The sequence below is a fragment of the Ptychodera flava genome, chromosome 3, assembly GCF_041260155.1.
Source record: "Ptychodera flava strain L36383 chromosome 3, AS_Pfla_20210202, whole genome shotgun sequence".
In the NCBI taxonomy this organism is placed as follows: Eukaryota; Metazoa; Hemichordata; class Enteropneusta; family Ptychoderidae; genus Ptychodera; species Ptychodera flava.
Window position 1 is genome coordinate 2,047,042 of NC_091930.1, and position 18,746 is coordinate 2,065,787.

General features: G+C 39.8%; 2 protein-coding genes across 3 annotated transcripts in view; both read left to right on the top strand.

Annotated features, from left to right (window-relative positions):
• The first annotated feature begins 8 nt into the window (after positions 1-8).
• On the top strand, positions 9-5,655 carry LOC139130275 (uncharacterized). The gene is made up of 7 exons (XM_070696029.1): positions 9-110; positions 666-889; positions 1,431-1,595; positions 2,411-2,711; positions 3,722-4,022; positions 4,780-4,942; positions 5,464-5,655. The coding sequence occupies exons 3-7, from the start codon at positions 1,473-1,475 to the stop codon at positions 5,653-5,655; spliced, it is 1,080 nt and encodes a 359-aa protein (XP_070552130.1). The 5' UTR covers positions 9-110; positions 666-889; positions 1,431-1,472.
• A 6,337-nt stretch (positions 5,656-11,992) lies between these two features.
• LOC139129412 (golgin subfamily A member 6-like protein 25) overlaps positions 11,993-18,746 on the top strand; it is a 36,305-nt gene continuing 29,551 nt past the window's right edge. For both annotated transcript variants that reach the window (XM_070695043.1, XM_070695044.1), the window contains exons 1-10: positions 11,993-12,131; positions 12,906-13,045; positions 13,236-13,377; positions 13,700-13,833; positions 14,065-14,241; positions 14,939-15,151; positions 16,006-16,141; positions 16,707-16,873; positions 17,221-17,340; positions 18,267-18,373. In XM_070695043.1, the coding sequence (XP_070551144.1) occupies positions 13,013-13,045; positions 13,236-13,377; positions 13,700-13,833; positions 14,065-14,241; positions 14,939-15,151; positions 16,006-16,141; positions 16,707-16,873; positions 17,221-17,340; positions 18,267-18,373 (1,229 nt within the window). In that variant the 5' untranslated portion in view covers positions 11,993-12,131; positions 12,906-13,012. The remainder of the gene's footprint in view (positions 12,132-12,905; positions 13,046-13,235; positions 13,378-13,699; positions 13,834-14,064; positions 14,242-14,938; positions 15,152-16,005; positions 16,142-16,706; positions 16,874-17,220; positions 17,341-18,266; positions 18,374-18,746) is intronic.

Consider the following 18,746-nt stretch of genomic DNA (forward strand, 5'->3'; position numbering starts at 1 on the left):
ACCATCTGCAGCCGGGCGTGGTCTGTCTGGAAGGGGCCACTACGGATGAACCGATGACGAATGATACACTGTGGGTGTCAACTTTACAAACTCTTATCCATGCCCAAGAGGTTAGTAAGCCTGTAATTTATCACCACCTGTATTGTGCATAGAATCAGATGTGACTGAACAATACTTGGTCCACACTGCACAAGTTAACTGAGGTGGAAATGCTGGGCAGTTGCTTCACATAGTTGTTGGAGAGCTCTTGTAGGAACACCAAAATGGTTTTATTGAGAAAATCGAGCACATAGTTCGTCAACTGCATCCATCATCAACACCGTTACAAATATTCTATTTTACATAGTCAGATTATGTTTGTTTTATATTTGTCACATTTGTATGCATTTGTGTTTCTTTGTCTGTCACTCACTCTTTCCAAACTAGTCTATATCTGCTCTGTCTCTTTCATTATGCCTCATTTTTAAGTCTTCCTATCATGTTCATGATCTAATGTACAGTTTGTTTGTGACACTTTCCTCCCTTTTTCTGACCTAAAAATGAGAAAAAATGCCTCCATGTGAGCTCTGGTATCTATCTTGATATAAACCTGGCTCTGTGCCACATACTTTCCAACATATTTTCTGATTTGCAAATGATTTCCTTCTATTCTCATCCCCTACCAGGCTACTACTGCCCAGAAGGTAGCTATGAACCAACTGCTTGCCCAGAGGGTTCATACAACAGCATAGAAAGAAAGGGCATCCTGACAGACTGTCTGCCCTGCAGCGTTGACCACTTCAATCATCTGATTGGTCAGGAGGCGTGCTTCCACTGTGGAGCTGAAGCTAACCAGCCATTCACTGGACAGGAAACCTGTGTCTGCATAGGATCTGGCCGAGACTTCCAGGTAACAAAAAAGAAATGTAGATTTGAGCAACACTCTTTCATCAACAGAGTGTATTGCATTGTATTTGATAAGGGTTGACAGACCTGTTCACAGGGAAATTATGGTGAACATGTTACATTATGTGAACCAACTTCACTGGAATTGTGCACAGACATACTAAAATGTTCACACACATAAATATACCTTCACTCAGGCTTGGTTTCTTCAGAATGTGTGTAAAGATAGACAGTCATTCAATACTTCGTCTTCATGTCAGTCCCACATATAGAGGGTATTGGCTCTCAACAGATTCATTGCTAAGTTTTGTAACTGCAGAACACGTCTGTACATTCTTATCAAATTGACAATTTGATTGAAACGATTTAGAACAGCTGTTGTCCTTCATGTGCTAGAATGACATCATCTACCCAACCTACCAAAGATATAACCTCTGGGTACCGTAGTCCCCCCCACTGCCACCAATACAATCTTATTTTGCTGTCCAAGGTAAAAACTTTATCACAAGCACTGTGAACAATTTTTTTGTCCCATTTAAATCTAGGCCAGTGATCGTCAGTGTCCCTGTGCGCATGGCTTTGAAGTCATGGTTGGGCGAGAACAGGACTGTGTGAAGCATGTATATGACATCTGCTTTGAAGGCACTACTAGAACACAGGATGGACAGTGTTACACTCAGACAGAGTGGGAGAATTTCTGTACTCACTATGTAAGTATCAATCTATGCTGTTTCATATATCTACCATATTTTGCTGGAAGGACAAGTGCATATTCGTGATTCACAAAAAAGATTGACTTCAGATCATAACTAAGGTAACTACTACTATTTTTGATTTCACGAACATTTTGCTTGTCACAACAATGACAAGGGTATTGGTTGTTTTAGTCCTAGCAGACAAAGTCCGGGTGACCAATTTATTTGGTTCCGTGTTTCTAGGCAGATATCTCAAATTTACCCTGGCAGATTTCTTTTTAACATGGTACAAGGATAATATGCTGTGGTATATATGCATATTGATTGGTTTTGTGATACAATCCAATATGGCCAACAGACAGCCATCTTGTTTCCCTTTACATACCTTGACCGATGTGATTCAAGCTTGGAGTAAGGACAACACACTATGACAGACACATGCATGTCATATTATTTTTCGTACAATCCAATTCAGCAGCCAAGTGACCATTTTGTTCTGGTTTTTTTTTCCATGTTGACAATCATTACCCAGACATTCCTAGACACATTGCTTTTGCTTTACAAACCTAGAACGGGGTCAACACACTTTGACTTACATACACACAAGAAATGATTTTATTATATGGTCAAAATTGAACACCAAACATTTTCATTATATTTCAATGCTTCTATCCAAAGACAAAGCGTACCCATTATTATGCCTATTGGCTACTGGATTTTGAAAATGCATTTACAATCAGATTTGTGCACTTTGACTGTAGGATACTGACAGAATTTACATTTTGCCGGGCATACTAATGTTCAACTTATACATTGTCTTCTTTATTCAGGGCTGTTTGACACAAGAAGACTACCTTGGCTACGACATGTTGCTTGGAATGTGCAAATGCAAAGTGGACGATCTGGAAGAGATCTGTGACTTGGAGTGCCGGCTGGCCCAGCGCTACAGCGTCGAGTTCATCTGCTCCGATCCACCTGTCGTCCGGCTGAACTGGTACTCTGACAACTACCAAGTTGACATACCAGTCAGTTCTCTGACCAGAGTTATCAATGCCAGGAACTCCATTATGAGTGATTCGTGCTCAGCGTTGGACGGTAGCTCTGAGCCAATACACATGGTTGAAATGAGCTGTAAGTAACTGCAAAGTGTTATGTACTCTTCATGTGTTATACCAACTATGACCATTCTATATTCATGCATTGCTACATACCCTACAGAAACTAGTCTCAACATCAAGACTTATGGAAGTTATGCTTGGTGTTGCTGTATCAGGTAGTTCGTGCCTTGAAAATGAAAGTCCACTAAAGTTTCTGTGCAAACTAACCTCAAGCAAACTTTCAACTATTCTCTTTCAAAATCAAGAATGAAATTTGGGATCGCCATGCAAATTTTGGTACCAGAGAAGCAAATCACCGAATAATTGATGATATTTCAAATTCAAAATGGCCCCCATCCCTGTGTTATTTCTATTGGGAAAAGTTAAATCCCTGATTTTCACAAAACTGCACCAGTGAAAAATGTGTTTACTCCATAAGCTTCAAAATGAGCCCCAAAAATGGAAGGTCAGATGAATATTGTAAAAGTTTGAGAGTCTGAATATCTGTCCTGACAGAGCATTCTGCCTGAAAGAAGAAGAATTTTAATTTTGTTGTGAGGATTTAGTGAAGAAACACATTATGGTTGGCAAATTAGGTGAAATCACACTTAATGAGAAATTTGTTACAGAGGGGACTTGTCTGAATTTCATAGTCTACAATCAAATAAAGAAATGGTTTGTGGAAGGTTACAGTTGAAAATTGAATACCTTTAAACATGTATTGATGTCCGAGTGTTACTCAAATGAAGTATTTCAGGCAACTATGTGAAGTATAGAAAATGAGCCATAACATTCATTGACTGATGTGATGTTGTTATTCCACCTTGAAAAGGCTAATGCATTCTCTTCAAAAACAATTTAATGAATAAAAGTGCACCAAAGGAGAAACTGGAATTCAAGCTTTTAGAAAACCAGATAACTGTATTCCAATATGGCTTCCTTCTCTGAAGGCTGCCCTCTTTCATGAAACATAGCATTCTTTCTTCTTTATGACATACATGTGCACTCCATATTGAGAGATAAACATGTACATTGTGTTCACAGCCAATGGATTCTTGGGTGTGTATGAACCCGACATGGACCAGACACTGTCACTCTTGACGGACAACATGAAGGGAGCCCTCAACATCTCTCGCGTTTCCACCAGCTCGTCATCAAGCAGGAGGCTGCTGTCCGTCTCCGTGGGTCGGTATCAGAATATGACCCATCGCTCCAGACGTCTGATGGGCAACTCATTTCTGCCAGGATCCAACTACTTGGGTATTGACAATCCTACTGTGTGTCTGAAGTATGGAGAGTTGATGTTCTTCAGTGTCAGCAACGATTACTACCCAGTGTACGACAGGTAAGAGGCATTATTCTCCAACCCTTTCACCAATATGGTTTTTTCCTAACCTTTTGTCATGAATGGTAAATTGGACTGTTCACAAGGAATTAGGGTGAACAGGGTAAATTGTGATTGTTGTATGTGTGTTTGGATCACTTGTTTTGGTAAACATCGTTTGTGTGTAGTATATCCAGGAACTAGATATTGGAATCAAATAAAGAAAAACTGGCAGACAATATCTTAATTTTAATTTGAAAGAATCTACCTGTTGTCAAAGAAATTATAACTAGACTCAAATTGTTGGCACAGTATGTTTATATCCTCTTCAAGACAGAACATGTTTAACAAAATGTTGTGTTTGTGATTTTAATACATCAAATTTTCTACTTTTGATTCTTATTCCAGACCTTGCATTGGTATAAATTACCTACTGCAAACAATTCCATTCCTTGGGTCACAAGATAGGGGACCAGTCAGACTTGTTGTATTATTATGTATATTTGTCCGGTATTCTAGTCCAGAAAGAGATAATCCAAAGCCATGAGTAGAGCTTTCAAAGTAAAGTTTACTTTAGAAAGTTGTAAAGCTGTTAGACAAGGTCCATATCAGTTGTCCAGTCGCATCAGAATGTTGCTGAAAATATACCAAAAAAATACAGAAATATGCCAGGCTTGAAAAGTTGAGCACTTAACCAGTGGGGGTAATTCTTTGTCATGACAGTTGCATCAAACATTCACGGTGTGACGTTGGAATGTGTTTTCTTGTCCACATCTAGGGATAACTTGTACAACACCAATGATCAGTTTGACTATGGTGGCTTCCGTGAATTGCAAGAGGCACAGGCCCTGATCGGCACTGAGACTACACTATTCTCCTATAAATTCCGAGACCCAGGCGTGTATGCTTTCTATATGAGTACTAACAAAGACAGGAAGATGGTAAGTCTGAATAGCGCTGCCGGATTGTGTTATGATTCAGCTTACCTACCCTACATTTGCAATGGTATAACCCTTTCACCCTTATCTGCTCATATACCGGTATTGGTACTTTGAAACAGACAAAATGGCTATACCAAATACTAGTTTTGTTTGGATGGTCGTAAGTCAATCATATTTTTTACAATCAATTTGTTCAGATCATGCCATGATGAAAGCATGTAAGAATTGGTGAAATTTCTCCGATGAAAATAGAAAGTGTGTACAAACTCTCATTGTCTGTGATAATAAACAGTCACTCTCATACATTCTGCCAATTTAAAAGATGCATGTTTTTGTTCAACAATGTTAAATCACACAGTTTTAAAACGTTCGTCTACATTCAGTGATATAATAAGGCCAAAAGTATCAATACAATCTTCCGTAAAGTGTCAAAATTTTGTGATAATTAGACTGAGTACGCACCATGCCACCCCAAGCCAACCACAACAAGTTTTTCAGTCTTGAAAACTATTGCTCTACAGTACGTGCGTGTGATGGCGGAGAGCGCCCAGTGTTCGGAAGACGGACCTTTCTTCCCGACCACGCCACGCTACATCATCCAGAATGGCATCTCCATAGAGCAAGATATCTTACTGACACCAGACTGGGTACTGATAGCCAGCATGCTGGCCGGTGCACTCTTTATCATGATACTACTTGTCATTGCCTGGTAAGCAAAGAATATATTTTTTGTCTTCAATTTCAGTCATATCAGAAAGTTGATAAATTAACCCTCTGAGTGCTGTAATAATTTCCCACCAAAATTTAGTGCAACATTTTTACCAATTTTTTGAATTTTTCTGTAATTTTTTAATAATTTTGTACCAAATGGATATCACATTTCATTGGGTACAGTTTGTTATCAAAATTTTGACAAAAATCTGAAAAAATTGAGTGGAGTATATTTTCTAAAGGTGACAAAAATTTACTTTGGCGTTCAAAGGGTTAAATTACCTGGAATTGAAGTTAGTTTTTATTTGTGAATAACATCTCAGAATGAAAATACACAGATATATATTGTTTCCATTTCTACTTTGCCAAAAATGATAACTCTGTAACATTTGTCACATAAATACATGTACCATGTATCTACTTTTACTATAGCTATTATTCCGTAAATACGGATGGGACAAGGCCATGTACATCCGACCCAAGTATCGCGTGGTTTCCAAGAAACAGAACCTGGACGACTACTCTTCCAAGGGATCCACCGTCCACCACATCAAGAAGTATCACAGAAACACTGAACACATGGCAGCCATTGAAAGCGGTGGTGGACCAGGTGGCGTTGGGGGCGCTGTTGTGCCAACTGCTGGTATAGGTAAGTAGAGTGTTTTTGCAAAGTATGTCACGTTCAACTCAGAAGTTTCAGTTCAATTTATTGGCATTTTTGCTGCCACCTGTTTTGATATAATGTGGTACTCTTGTACGATCTTAAATCTTTTGCTTTTTGCTATATTGAACAAGGTTGTCAACTAAGTACACTTTGTGTAATCATGTGAATATATGTAACCTCTCAAGACAATTTATTCAAATTGTTTAATAGTCAGCCAATAGTACAAATCCTCGGGCCAATCATGTCTATTCTTTTTTTATGTGTTTACAGAGCCTGCTGATGAAGTCAAGAATGATGAATTCTGGGATTACGACAGACAGCTTGACCTGGAGGCCTTCAGTAGCCATGAACTCTATGATCACCTTGCCAGGCAAGCCAGACAGGTCACCGGTGAACTTGGAAGACAAAAGGAAGAGGTACGGGAAAAATGTACCATTGACTTGGTAGGGTTAGGAAATGCCAGCAACTGCCATGATTCATTCTTGTGCAGAAATGTTATTTTCTCACACTCAGCGTTACACACTCCCAAGTCTTGTCACACATTTATGTTGTTCACCGTAACCAATTTTTTTTAAAGTGAAAAAACACAGATGATCTGATTGTGCACAGTGTCATAAATGTATCAGAAATGTATCAGAAATCAAATGAAATTAAACGATGGAAAGTGACAGACAATGTAAATCTGCTCAGCGGGAAATGATAACAACTGTCATGCAATAATAATTTTTTTAGTTTGTTTCTCATCCAAGATTAAATAAAGGATTGAAAGCAATATTACAAAAAATCAGTTTACTGTTTAAAAGAACACTAAGTGTTCTGACATCCATGCATACATCAGACTAGTCTATTCACTGTTGTCTGTAAATATCAGAAAGATGTAGGCATGATCAGAGTATTCAAAGAAATGCTTAATGTAATTAAGATAACCTGATCACCCCTAATTCCCAGTAAACAGGTCCAGAATCACCACTGAAAACAATGAATTTGGGCTCAACCATGGTGAGGAAAGAGTTGAGTTGATGAATGTGACTAGCTTGACAGTGGCAACTTTTGGATCTGGTATCCTGATACTCTCAACCAACTGAAACAAATATATCTTTATTACACCAGGCAAAAGCTCTGTACCAGAAGATCAACAACCAGACAGAGTCCCTGAAGGGACTGTGGATCGCCAAGATGAATTTGAAGGGCAGATCCAGCCTGGCAACGCCGGAAGACCTGGCAGCCTACGAGAGGAAGAGGGAAGCCCTGGATATAGAGCTGGAGAGACGCAAGGAGCTTGGCACCAGGTTTGAGGCAGTGTTGAAAAGACAGAGACAACTTATGTTGGATGACGAGAGATACAGAGAAGACCATCAGGTGGGTGGGAAACAAAAAACTTGCAAAGACGGCGAGTGTCTCATTTCATTGGATGGAAGGGACATTATTTTCAGATCGATGTTTTGCAGTACGTGAGAGGATGCATGTAAGCAGATGAGCTTGTCAGCTTGTGGAGATGATAATTTGCATATTAGCGTGCAAGTCTCAATGAATTTTCTGGCGCTTGTAGATCTGAAGTGTGTTCATAAAGGAACAGGACTTTATCAGGTTTTCCTGAAAGTAAAGTGATTACCTTGATCAAACTTCCAAAAGAAAAAACAGACAACCAACATTGTGTGAATAGTTATTGCCTGTGAGTACTAATGCTGTAACCAGGGGTGGAAGAAGGGGGCTTTAATAGATACGATGTTGTAAGGTACAGTGATGATCATACATGTCATGTGCAGATGCCCTTTGGATAAGCGGATGTGCAAATGTGTCCACTGTTCATGAGAAATTCTTGACAAACTCACTGTAATATATCACAGGTGGCATACATGTCTTCCTTGCGAGAAGCCAGGAGACTTCTTGACGAGTACACCCAGAAGCTGCTCAAGGGTGAACTGAAACAGGAGGACGAATTCGACGACAGCGTGCAGCGACACATCGTGCGACGAGTCGGCGCTCACATCCAGAGGATGTCGGCGGAGGTCACGACGGAGGCGCAGAGGCTTGGAGCCTGGGGTGTGCTGGGACATGCCACTGGGGCTTTGTTGACCAAGTCTGGATCTAGTGATGAACCTGTCACTGTTGACAGACTGTTTGGTGAGTTTTACCCTTTCATCTCAGTGGTTTGGCCCAAACCTATTGTTATCAATGGTGAGTGAGGACCTGTTAACCGGTAATTAGGTGTGAACAGGTCTATATGCCTCATCATTTGGGAGAGACTTCCTGAAATGGAAGTTACAAAATTGTTGGTAATTCTTTCAATTTGATTTTCCCAGCATAACATGTGGACACTTTTTTCTCCTCTTTCCTATCAGGTCCTGACGGAAGCATAATCAACTCTGATTTGATCAAACAGAATAACATCACTGGTCTGATTGAACCCACTGAGGATGCTCGCATGTTACTCCCAGATGGCTCATCCAAACCGGTGCCATCCAATTACTTCGTGCACCCACAGACTGGCCATGTCCTGCCTATAGAGGGCAATGTTGCATATGACCCCACGACCTCCAGACTGGTCTTCACGGCTGACTCTGCCACAGGTTAGTTAGACTCAAATTATTAGCACTCATATAAAAGACATCAGTAGTTTCACCAATTGAAGAATTTTGTAATTTCTTTTTTCTTTACAAATGTATTTGTTCACCTATTAATCTTTAAAAATAAGAAATTCTAGATTCAACTTTGATTGGCATTTGCCACAAAAGTCCATACAACATCCATGTGCTGTTCAAGAATACTTCTTCTCTGAAAAAGGTGACAGTAAATATTTCACCTCATCTCCAAAAAAGGCTGTGCTTTTTATTCAGTAAGTGTCTGTCTTCTAAAAGTTTGCAATTTTATCACGGTTTACATTGAGAGCATGGTGTACAGTGAACTGCAGCAATAACCACACCTGTTTGAAATGGAATAGCCTATTAATCGTTGCTGGTAAGGCAAACTTGGTTGAATCCAAACATTTGTTAGGAGGTTACTGACCATTATTATCTTCAACCAACAGGAGAAGCAATCAAGTCAGACGAACCACTCATTCCGTACATTCCGTATCCGGTGGATCCAGAAACAGAACAACCTGTAGACATTGGCCTCACACCGATGGAGCGCCGCAGCGATCTCAAACTCGGCGCCCCGATACCGGACCCCCAGAGCGGTCTCCACGTGCCCATCACAGCTGTCACCATCCATCCACAGACAGGAATGACATTCCCTGTGGCAGGCACCCACACAGACCCTGTGACAGGTCTGCCCCTGCCTATTGAGATCGGCTCAATTATGATAGACCCTAACACTGAGCAACCTGTGCCAATACTGGCAGTTGCATTTGACTCAGAAACAGGTAAGACAGTTATCAAATCTCTGTGGTTTCACCTAGCTTTGGCAATTTTCAAAACCTACCCTTGTCACCATCATGCCATGGTATAGTCCACTTTCTTTCAATGTATACTTGTGGCTTTTACACTATTTAACAGGGATGAAAGGACGAGTAAGTTCTTATTATTTATTATACACAAATCATTACCAATGCAGTCAAAGAAATTTTGACTTCTGGTCAAGAGTGACACTAATTTTCTTTGAATTGAGAATATCATGATTTGAATGTCAGCATGGTTGCTGGCTAGTGTAGCTGGAAATCATTCGTTTTGTCATCTTTCTACAAATCTTTAAATTGCTCACAGGTGACATTGTACCTGTGGGAGGGATGACGGAGAGCAGCCACGGCCACGGAGCTCCCATTCCTATCATCCCCGGCGACACCTTCATCGAACCGCTCAGCGGCAAGCAAGTGCGCACACACTGTGGTCGCATCGAGGACGACGACGCGGTGCCCTCTCACGGCGGATACCAAGCCCTGCTAGATGCCAGCGTGCTGGCTGTTGAAGTCAGAGTTGCTGATGCTATGAGGGACTACCTTGAAGCAACCATGGGTATGTGACAAAAATTAATTACTTTGGTAACTTTTCTTACAATTAATTCTCCTGGTTTTTTTGTACTTCAAATCTCATAACATTTATACTTTACGATGAAGAACAAGAACAAAGACACCCGATGAAAATACTAGCCCACGCTTCCAATCAACAATAATAAACTTTTATTAACTCCTGGTTGGTCATATGTATATGACAATGATACGTTATCTGGCAGGTATGTGTGTCTGTATGTCTGGCTGTCCATCCACTGCATATATTCCAAAACCATTGTGTTTATCGCATTGGTTGGAATATACAGTATGTAAAACTGATATCTCGTTTAAATGATAACTAGAAAATGATATCTTGAACCTCAAGGTATTGTTGAAAGTCCTTGAATTTTACATGACCTTTAGCATATGAACTCTTTATGGAACGTAGTATAATATTTGAACTGTTTATCCGTCCTGCAGGACCTGAGGGCAGTAAAACAAGACATGAACAGAGCCAGCTAGAGACGGCAATGAAAGAACTGATCAAAGCCAGGAACAAATGCAAAGCATCACTGATCAGAGACAGTCATGATCTGACCAGACGGGAAGACAGATCAGCCATCTTGGCCGCCTCCGGTGGATGTGCCGGTAAGTTGGTACATTAATGTAACCAGTATAGCGCCATCAGTGTTCATGAATGGATCGGTAATATTCAAAGTCTTTCAACCGTAGTACTCACAATAGCGCCATCAGTGTCCATGAATGGATCAGTTATGCTCAAAGTCTTTCATAATAGCGCCACCAGTATTCATGGAACCTTGTCCAGAACCCCTCTGAAGTTTCGGTGTATGCGACCTCAAAAGTGAAATCGGTTTTCTGTGAATGACTTTGTGTACAATACAACACACTTACACAATGTCTTTGTGGAGAAATTGAGGATATAAGATGGGAACAAAAACACAGCCACTGTTTTGAGTATTGACTTATCATTAAATTATGTATTCTTCGAACTTAAAAAATGCAATTAAGATTTATATCAAGTAGCACTGAACTAGACTAAATACTATTCACATTTCTTCGTATTTTAGGAATGTATGAATTCTCTGCCACTGGTCAGCTGTTGCCAATTCTGGTCGGTACCACCATGGCAGATCCCGGCGGCTCTGGCCAGCAGGTGCCGATCCTTGGAGCCGAGAGAGACACGGAGACTGGAGAGATCAAACCACTCGGGCGGAACAATGGAAGATCCAGAAGGAGATGGTAAGTCTCAGAACATTGACTGACAGAATTCAAGATTAAAGCATATTCATTTTCAACACTTTGAGGATTTAATTGAACTTGTACTATGAAATGGTTGTTTCCCAACCAAGATGATACACAAACCTTTTAGACTTATAGAGCGTGTTTTCTTTGTGTTTGTCAATACTGAACACAAGCCAGTGATTTCACAAGGCGACATGCTAGGATTAGGACATTTGTTGCAGTGTGAAGATCCTAATTATGTAGCACACTGGTGTATGAGAAACACGTGGCGTAGGATGACAAATATGAGGTACAATGCTTGTGAAGAAGTTCTAACAGAAAATACGGATAATTGTATTATCTTCTGATTTACAGTGATTTGTTGTTTTAATCCTCAATTTGTTAATATTACCTTAAATAGTGCAAGTAATTAATGTTACTTCAATTATTCCACCCTCCACATTCTCTCCCACCACTACCCCACAGGTCTGATCCCCATCATGATTGGCAAGCAGGCCGTAGACCCAGTGACCGGTGATCTCAGTCCAATCAGTGGTGTCCGAACCAACCCTGAAACCAACACAGTGGTGCCTGTAACACTGGCATCAGGTGGACACAAGAAGAGAAAGCCACCCCTCGGAGCTGTGAGTTTACCTACCTACATTTCAATAGAATGCTCTCAAACACAGTTGTTTTGCTCATTCCATTGAATCATAGCAGGGACAAAAAGTATTTACTTTATGTATAGTTTAACTACCTGGCTACTATACAACAGAACACTCAAATGTTATAGTTTGGCATATTCCATTTAATCATCGCATTTGACAAAACCATCTGCTTTATTATTGATGCTGTTAAATGCACATTGTTTATAGAAAGGTTCCCTCAAAATCAGATTGACTTCCCCTTAATTGTAATAGAACAAGCAACGTGACATACGGACATTATATTAGGATGTCGTGAAAGTGATAGCTGAGCACAGTGTTTCTGTAACCAAATAAAAACCCTATTGTGATGCAAATTCATGAATTTCCGCGGCAAAATGAAAATTCCTCACTGGGAAACATCCATGAAATGACATCAAGTGGATTACAACAAAATGTAACTGAACTGAAACAGAAGGCAAGATCTGAACACAGGAGAAAGTTGCACGGAATGACTTCACCATGACAGTAATCTGATGTAGGTATGAAGGGATCAGTCAAGGATGAGCACAAAAACTTTGCCCGCTTCCATCCACTTCACCATGATGGTTTGACCCAAACCAATTGTTATCAATGGTGACCATGGACCTGTTAAAAGGGACCGGGGGGGGGGGGGGGGGGGGGGGGGGAAGGTAAACAAGTTTCTTACCTCCTCTTGCTGTGTGATATCTGTTGAAATCTTGGGAAATCTATACTTTTCATTCACACCTACAGGTTGCCTTGCTTGAGGATGAGCTGGTTGCACGTCGCAGTTTCTGGAGACGTCAGCGTCAACGTGAACAAGACCTACCATCAGAGAATCGCTGCTTGTGTACCAACTCATGCATGAAATCCAAGACGTCACCAGTGATAAGGTGAAATTTTCATTATTTGAACCCAATATAATCTAGCACCAAATTTCAACTTTTTGGTTGTTCTCCTCATGGCATAAGAGCAACAGAACAAAAACACTGAACATCTCAATGAAATCGCTGAAAATGTAAAACCATGGGTAACATTGGTTTTGTCAGTCAAAGGTTTCACATCCACTACTTTGATTGACAGGTGGAGGAGGCCCTGGATTCCATCTCTGAAGAGAGCAGAGGAATATCTGAATCTGCCAAGAGGGAGGTGAAGAGGAGATCTGATGCAGAGGAGGAGCTGGCTTCCATACTACCGCCTGATGTGGTGGCCATACTCACCCAAGGTATGTATGCTGCCTTCCCTGTGAGTTAAACGGTATGAATGGTAATATTATCAAATTTGACAACTATTTTATATCTAATTAAATATTCACTGAGGGGAAATTCTGTAAAGAGGAATTTAATATTGAAGTTACGTAGCTTTGACACAGATGTAGAACAAAATGAAATACTCTGTTAGTAAATCATGTGACTCCCCCATGATAAATGGATTTTAATTTTCCAAATTTCAATAGGCAGTGTTCTAAGTTTACTCAGATCATTCCATTATTTCATAAAGGGGTGTCATATCATGAAACACCGTACTGTTTGCATTCACCCCTGTAGGTGACCAGGCAGAGAGAGATGGTGAGAACCACCACAACACAGCACACACCAAGTTTGTGGATGTCATCAAGAAATTCTTCACCAAGTTCCAGGCCGAGGAGACCAAGTTCAAGGACAGAATGGCTGAACTTCAGGTAAACATTCCAAGCCTAAGTGTTGCACACTGAAATTTATCCCTTCTTAAAGTTTGACTGCGTTGTCTCACATTTCACACATTATTTCAAGAATTGGTCTCATGTTTTGTTGAATGAAAAAGCAATTCCACGGTGTTTCTGACTCAGAAGTTACATGATTTTGGGCCTGACGTATAAACTTTTGGGTTTTTTTCCAACTCAATCACTCATCTGTGAATCTATTATTTTCAGGATGCAATGAACCCTGACGCGGAAGCCACAGTACTTCAGAGATACAAACAGACCAAGGCAAGGCTGCAGGCTGAGCTGCAAGACCAACTCTTGACCAGGACCGAACAACTCGACGAAGATCACTCCGCCCTGGAATATGCCAGAGAGAGAAGTGAACTGCTGGGACTGGAAGCCAAGGTAAAGACATCTCAGTCACTTACATAAGACAGGAATCTGTGTACTTACATGATACAGAAAAAAAATAATGATATTACCATGATTAGAGAAATGGGAATCTGCTGTTGAAAGTTTGAGAAAAAAGTGATAAATAATATTTCTGGTGAAGGAGAGGGAAGAAAAGGACAGTATTTTGAGGTAAAATCTTAGCATGGTGACCGATGAAAATGTGTAATCCATCAGTCAAGAGTGTTGAATATATCGAAATTGATGTCAATTTGCAGCTATTTTTGCATTTGTTTACATATAAATAATCGGGATATAACTGTGTGCATAAAATGTTAGATTCTCACTCGTTTTGCAAATCTGAAAGGAAGTAAGGCATGAATAGCTGTAAATATTTTACCTTGGTAAATATAATAGACTGCAAAACTTTTTGAAATAACAGAAATGTTTCTTTAGTGTTTTCAGATTGTCATTGCAATGAGCAGGTTTTTAATTTAGCTAAAAAAGAAATCCTTATCACCATAAACATAGGCAAAGTTTAAATTTGTGGCTTCTTAAAGTTGGCGAACTGACAGACTAAGCTGCATTGCTAAAAAGAATGGTTGCTGAATATACATTTTTTATAGTATTTTTATTGAATTATTACCTCACTCTGTATAATCTGTTTGAACCTATCCAATATTTACAATCATGCCGTTTCCTTGCCTGATAGGTTGTCCTCACCAATGCAGCCATGCTGGCCGGCGACTATGATGCCACCATTCCGGGCGTGTACGGAGAGGACAACATCCCCTCAGCTTCCTCCAACAAGGAGATCATACCCCTGCTGAAGCAGCTACTGGCAATGCTGGAGAGGGGGGCTCACTTCACCCTCATGTTGGGTGGGGAGGGTCAGGGAGACACCAACATCAATATCAACCGAGGGGTATGTCAGACATTTTGAATTATCCTCCTCTATAAGAAATGTTCCTCTCTACAAGAAATGTTCTCTGAACGATTTTAAGAAGCAAATGGATAGATTTGTGTTATAACATGTAATAAGTCAATGTCCCAACTTGAGCTTTTTCATCAAATCCTCCAGAAATCTGAATCGTGATTGTGATTTTAGAGAAAATGCAGGACAGAGTGTCTGTGTTTGACTGCCACACAAACTCTATAGTGACTGGTAATTCCAAATCTTGCGTGTATGATTTAGAGTATGAAGATTACCACTATCAGATGACCATGTAACACATGGCTTGGCTGTTCAAAGTCTTTAATGATGTTCATAGTTGCATGTATCTGCTACAATTGAAAACCCCCATCTGTCCATTCCATTCCAATATATGATAATATTTCCCTTAAAAACTATACAGACTTGGTAGAACGCACCTCAGGGACAGACATTTGGACTCTCAAACTTTTACAATTCTCTTCTGATATACCACATGTAGGGGTTCATTTTAAAGCTCTTGGTGAAAGAAAACTTTTCACCGGCTTAGTTTTTCGAAATTCGAAAATTTTTATTTTTCTCCATAGAGTTAACACAGGGATGGCGGCCATTTTGAATTTCTAATATCGGTAAATCTTGGGTAATTTGTTTCTCTAGTACCAAAATTTGCACTGTGACCCCCTATTTTTATTCTTGATTTTGAAAGAGAATGATTGAAAGATTCCTTGAGGAAAGTTAGAGCAAAAGTTTAAGTCTTTCACTTTCGAGGTGCATACTACCTTAAAAACTATAAAGAATTGTTTGACTTTGTATATCTGTATTATGATCTTATTTTACTATATATCCAGGGTGCAACTTCTCCAGATCTGGGACGTAATATCGTGCGTGGCGATATCAACTTGCTGAACGTCTCCAAATCCGGAGACAAGGTCACGTCACCGCTGCTGCAGAGCTCACCAGACTCAGACGACAGAAAACTCAGAGGTACAGAGTCAGCAATCATTACTGTCTTTCAAAAGAGGGCTTGTCTATAATGCGTAAAATATTCTCTTTGATTCAAATAGAAGAGTGGGTCTTCTAATGAGTATATGTAAAGATTAGAGAAATGTTTTGAAAACGACATGTGTGGACAACATGAACTTATCGGTATAATTCAAAAATTGGTGTAGATTTTGAACAGTGTACCATTTCATTGAGCGGCGACCTTTAGATGAAGAGAATCAACCATCATACACATTTGAGAACATTTGATATAATAGTATTCATTTATGCAAAGTATATTTATGAGCACTGTTTAGGTAGTATGCAAATTTTATGATAATGACTCATTATTAATCGAGCATATTCATATGATTTTTTTCACCAGATTTGATGATCAAAAAATTCATTCCAATTAATTTCGGTCATGAACTTTTAATAAGGTAATGTTTGCACACATTTGAGAGTGTGGATTACTTTCCCTGGTGTTCATTCTAACTCAATCAAGGAAAGTCCACACACTACCCCCAACCCTGTCTTTATCAAGTGTGGCTATTCTTTTTTTTCTCAGACGGTAAGAGTAAGCTTCAGGTGCAGCAAGGTCCAGGGTCCATGATGACGGATGCCGAGAGAACCAGACTGGCCAAGACCCTGGCTGAGAAACACACCATTGAAATTGTCAACTTGGAAAATGAGACATCAAATGATGAAATCAAAGACATTAACGCCATCATTCAGGTGAGAGGATATGTGGATACAGTCAATTGGATACAAACCAAAACTGGTGTCTTGAGGGGCTTCTGGCTTGCACTGTCTGACCAATGACCCCATGATGACTCCCTAGTTCACTGATGATTAATGCAGAGCAATGCAGATAAATTCTGGGGAAATTTGTTATGAGTTTGCTGCATGTTTGGTAGAGCTAATTTTACCAAACTGCATCTCACTTGAAGGTCTGCATACCATATGATGTACAAGCTATCGTATCTCAGCAGTTGTGAAATTTATAACTCACACCCTGCTAGTGGCCATGTTCACCCATGGTTTTAGCCTCTGAACTATTCAAATTTTGGAATGTTTTGCAGGATTCTGAGAAGAAAAAGGAGCAAGGACTGAAACAGATGCAGAAGGAACTGAGAGAGAAACTAAGCAGAGCCAAATCGGATGATGAACGAGCCAGAATCATTGCCGAGTATGCAGATCAGGTGTGTGCTGCCCTCAGTGTTGAGTCAGTGATTTCCGTTTGTTTAGCTAAACTGATGTGTTCAGATAACATTTTGACATGCACTGGAAATGGCTTCCGCACAGAGTTGCTGTAGAGTTCATTGATAGATCAGAGAGTTCATTAAGAGCAGTAGATCCAAGCAAAAATTTTGGTCACAAGGAAAACAAAACAGGGTACTGCTGGGACATTTTGAGTGGTTATATAGTATTTTAGTTCACTGTAAATATCTGTTATCAAGCTTGAAATTGCATGTAACAAGTAATCAACATCTGTGCAGAGATTGGTTTTGCAAGGAAACTAGAATGCGTAGCGCATTCTCGATTATAATCATTGCCGCTGACGTCATTTAAAGGGCCAGCAACTGTAACTTTGGATGATTTTATTCACCTTTTTTCTATTTGTCGATTGCACATTCTTGATCTACTTCCGAAAGCATATGTAGACATCTACTTTTCAGCTCAACAACACAGTGTGTATATGTGTAGACTACACTGTTATTGTTTGCATTTTAATTCCAGTCTGGACCAGAATTCTTTCATCCACAAAAACACTGCAGTCTACACATACATAGGCTGAGTTGACAAGCTGAATACTGTGTATCTCAACATGCTCTGGGGAGTAGAACAATTAACTATTGTCAATTGACGTTTAAAAACAAACAAGTGAAAAAAATCATCTAGTCACAGCCACTGTCCCTTTAATCACTGTAAGCACCGTTGAATTTGTCAAAAAAAGAAATGTGATTTCTGTTTACAGTTGGTTAATCACAGCTGAAAAGTCTGACATTCATGTTTTATTTCTCAAATGAATGAATGAATGATATGTTTTTTCACTTGGTGAGACAACATATCGATCCGCATCCTTCAATTCCTGAATGCCTGATCAAAAGTATATGCCATGTTTCAGGTTCAAAGGTTGTCTGAGAAGCTGGAGAAGGAGAAACAGGAACAGCTGACAAGACTCCGGCAGCAGATGAGAGACAGACGCAAGAGACGTAAAGAAGATCTGCACAGGTGAGAACAGTGAATGCTGCGTGCACTCTGACACACCCATTCAATGATTGGTGTGATCCATGTCACCATGGAAATTGAGTTAGATTATGCCATTTCATCTACTTTTGAGGAGTGTTAAGGTCACTGTGGCATCTCATATATTTTCAGTAATTATATTATGTAGCAATTACTTTGATATTAGTAGAGATTTTTATTGCAACATTTCAAGAGATGTGTGTGTGTGTGTGTGTGTGTGTGTGTGTGATACACAAATACATGCATGCAGGCACACACATATATGTGTAATAGATGTTATAGATTATGTAAATGTATTTTCCTACTTCTACAAGTATAGCTATACAAATATGTATATATTTATATTTATTTTATCTTT